The sequence below is a fragment of the Rhagoletis zephyria genome, unplaced genomic scaffold (assembly GCF_001687245.7).
Source record: "Rhagoletis zephyria isolate East Lansing unplaced genomic scaffold, Rhagoletis_zephyria_1.1 Rzeph_scaffold_27009, whole genome shotgun sequence".
Lineage (NCBI taxonomy): Eukaryota > Metazoa > Arthropoda > Insecta > Diptera > Tephritidae > Rhagoletis > Rhagoletis zephyria.
In genome coordinates, this window is record NW_016184067.1 from 788 (window position 1) to 4,105 (window position 3,318).

Below are 3,318 nucleotides of genomic sequence, written 5' to 3' on the forward strand. Positions count from 1 at the left end.
GTGGATAGGTGATTGTAGCTAACCCCTTTGATTTGTTGCGGGCATTGCTCACGAAGCGGAACATGTACGCAGTCACGCGGAGTGCTCGAGAGAAAGAAGAAATGCGATCAAGAAAATCGACCTCTTCTTCGAGCGCGTGATATACCTCCACCTTGCGTTTTTCTGGTGGAGATACACTGCATGCCTTTGACCTTGGCCATGCATCCATGTGGCAAGAGAGCCATTTTGGTCCGTGCCACCAGAGTGGGGAATTTGCCAAGTCCTGCGGTTTGCAACCACGGGTGCCGAGGTCGGCTGGATTGTCTTGGCTGGCAACATGGCGCCATGTACCGGTTGGAAGATATTCCCGGATTTGGGAGGTACGATTGGATACATATGTCTTCCATGTACATGGTGGCTTTTCAAGCCAAGCTAGCACAATCTCTGAATCTGACCATAAGAATGTGTTGCACGATTCCAATTTGAGCTGTTTTCGAACAGTTGCGACCAGTTTTGCGAGTAAGACTGCACCACACAGCTCCAGGCGTGGCAAGCTTACCGTCTTCAATGGTGCGACTTTGCTTTTTGCAACCAAGAGAGTGGAATATCTTTGGTTGCTAGCATCTGCGCGGATGTAAATCGCAGCGCAATATGCTTTTTCCGAGGCATCGCAAAACCCGTGGATTTGGGTATCTTGCCCCGGAGTGAAATTAACCCATCGAGGGATTTCGATGTGGCAGATGGCTGGCAGATTTTCTGCGAACTGTTGCCATTTTGCCAAGGATATAGGTTTGGCACATTCGTCCCAATCAACGCCATCTAGCCAAAGTTCTTGAAGAAGAATCTTTGCTTGAATCATCACTGGCGATAGCCATCCTGCCGGGTCAAAAAGTTTTGCGACAGAAGATAAAATTTGTCGCTTTGTGACGGCATTCGATGTCGATGCAGGCAGAATGGTGTATGAAAATTTATCTGTGAGTGCGTTCCATTGTATACCAAGAGTTTTGGTTGTGGAAGCGCTCTCAAATTTCAAAAAGTTGGAGTCGAGAAGATCCCCCTTTGGAAATTTTTCTAAAATGGCCGGATGATTGGCCGTTAGTTTCTTGAGTATGAAACCAGCTGACTTAAGCGCTTTGATCACTTGAAAAAGTGATTCAGTGGCGTTGTCAATATCATGACTTCCGGATAGGATGTCATCCACATACGTTTCGGTTTTAAGTATTGTGGCAGCCAAGGGAAATGTCGCTATCGTATCATCTGCTAATTGATGCAGGGTACGGATAGCGAGGTATGGTGCACAATTAACCCCGAACGTTACGGTTTTAAGATTATAATCGGTGACAGGAGAGTCAGCCGATGTGCGAAATAAGATTCGCTGAAAATCTTTATCGTCCTCATGGATGAGTATTTTATGATACATTTTTTCAATGTCGCCATTGAACACGAATCTGTGCATTCGCCACTGCAGAATGAGCAGCATGAGATCTGGCTGGAGTGTGGGACCAGTGTGCAACACGTCATTCAGGGATTTTCCTGAACCAGATGTTTTTGAGGCGTTGAATACCACGCGAACTTTGGTGGTTACCTTATCTGGTTTGACGACCGCATGGTGTGGCAAGTAGAATGAGAAGTATTTGCCATTAGCTACTATCTCACATGGCTTCGTGTGCTCCATATGACCGAGGTCGAGATATTCTTGCAACACATTGTTATACATTGTGCCTAAGTCTCCTTTTTTCTGAAGCGATCGCTCCATGCTAAAAAACTGCTGAAGTGCAGCAGACCGAGAGTGGCCCAGAGACAGCTTTTTTGGAAATTCTTCCTTGAATGGAAGTCGCACAATGTATCGACCGTTTGGGGCACGAGTCGTTGTTGTTGCATATATATGCTCACAAGCCTGATCTTCAGGGGAAATTTGTGGAGGTTGTGGAATCTCCTCCTCTTCCCAAAACTTTCGAAGCTGAGAGCTGAGAGTTGCATTCGAGCACTCTTCTACTTGTGTCGAGAATGACACCACATTTTCGGTTATTGGACCACTGAGAATCCAGCCAAATATTGTTTTTTGCGCAAGTATTGTGTCGCAAATATTTTGTATACCTTCCAGCAGGATTTGTGGAAGTATATCGCTGCCGATTACCATGTCAGTTTGAGCTGGTATGTGACAGCTTGGGTCAGCAAGTTCAAGGATCTTGAATTGCTGCCAGTTTTCACGGCTAATGGTGAATGTAGGCATGTGCCTCGTGAGCTGAGGTAACACGATAGCCTGTGTGTTTATCCGTTGCATGGTTTTGGGTGCTACCAATGTGAGTGGACAAAGCTTTGAGGAGCTTTGTACTACATGTCCACCCATGCCGGAAATTTCGAACTTGGAATGTTCGAATGGTAGTTTCAACCGTTTTTGAACTTTCGAGGAAATGAAAGTTCTTTGTGAGCCTTGATCAATCAGGGCTCTAAGTTGAAACAATTCACCCTCGTGTTCAACTGCGACTATGGCAGTTGGAAGGAGAATTTTGCTATCATTGTCGGTGTGCAATGATTGTATTTGTGCTTGTTTGGAACAGCACGGTTGCTCGCTGGAATCGGAGCTTGACTGCGCTTGTCGAGCGGGAGGTGTCGACTGGGCAGTAGTGTGTTGTGCGGCGGTTTCATTCGCTCGCGCACTGGAGTGTCGAGATTGTGGTTTGGGATTCATGTGCAGCAGGGAGTGATGCCGTTGTTGGCAATGTGTACATGACCACTTGCTCGGACACTCATTAGTGCTATGGGTATTACCAAGGCAGTTTTTGCACAGCTTGGTTTGGTTTGCGAATTGTACTCGGTTTGGTACCGAAATTCGCTTAAATTGTGGGCAGACTCTAATGGGATGAGGGGACTTGCAGTAAGAGCAAGTTGGTTCCCTCTTAGGTTCTGCCACAAAGGTTTGAGTCCTGTTAAAGGACCTGTTTTGCGCAGCATTTTGATGAGCGACTGGTTTTTGTTTATTTTGGCTTGGATGAAGCCGGTTAAGTCTTTCGACTACTTCGTATCTTGAAGTAAGAAAATCGTCCATTTGTGACCATGAGGGTAAATCTCTTCGAGAAGAGAGAGATTGTTCCCAAAGTGACAGTGTGGTTTCGGGCAATTTGGATGAGCATATGTACACCAATATGGGATCCCAACTGTCTGTCTGGACGTCTTGGGAATACCAGGATACGTTTGTTTTCGTATCGTGACCGTAAAGCTTCCCAGGCCAGCTCGAAGTTATCATCGCTGAGCGGGTATTGCTTGACGATGGAGCCGGCTTTTCCTTGGGTTTTGTATCGGAGGTGATACAATTTTTGAGCACGGGAGAGCTTCGGG

The 3,318-nt window shown here is 46.4% G+C and overlaps 1 protein-coding gene across 1 annotated transcript; it reads right to left on the minus strand.

Moving 5' to 3' along the window:
- Positions 1-538: 538 nt before the first annotated feature.
- On the minus strand, positions 539-2,671 carry LOC108382436 (uncharacterized; the record flags this gene model as incomplete). Its single annotated transcript, XM_017638809.1, has 1 exon — positions 539-2,671. A coding segment is annotated over exon 1 (2,133 nt), but the record flags the coding sequence as incomplete, so codon positions are not given.
- Positions 2,672-3,318: the final 647 nt, after the last annotated feature.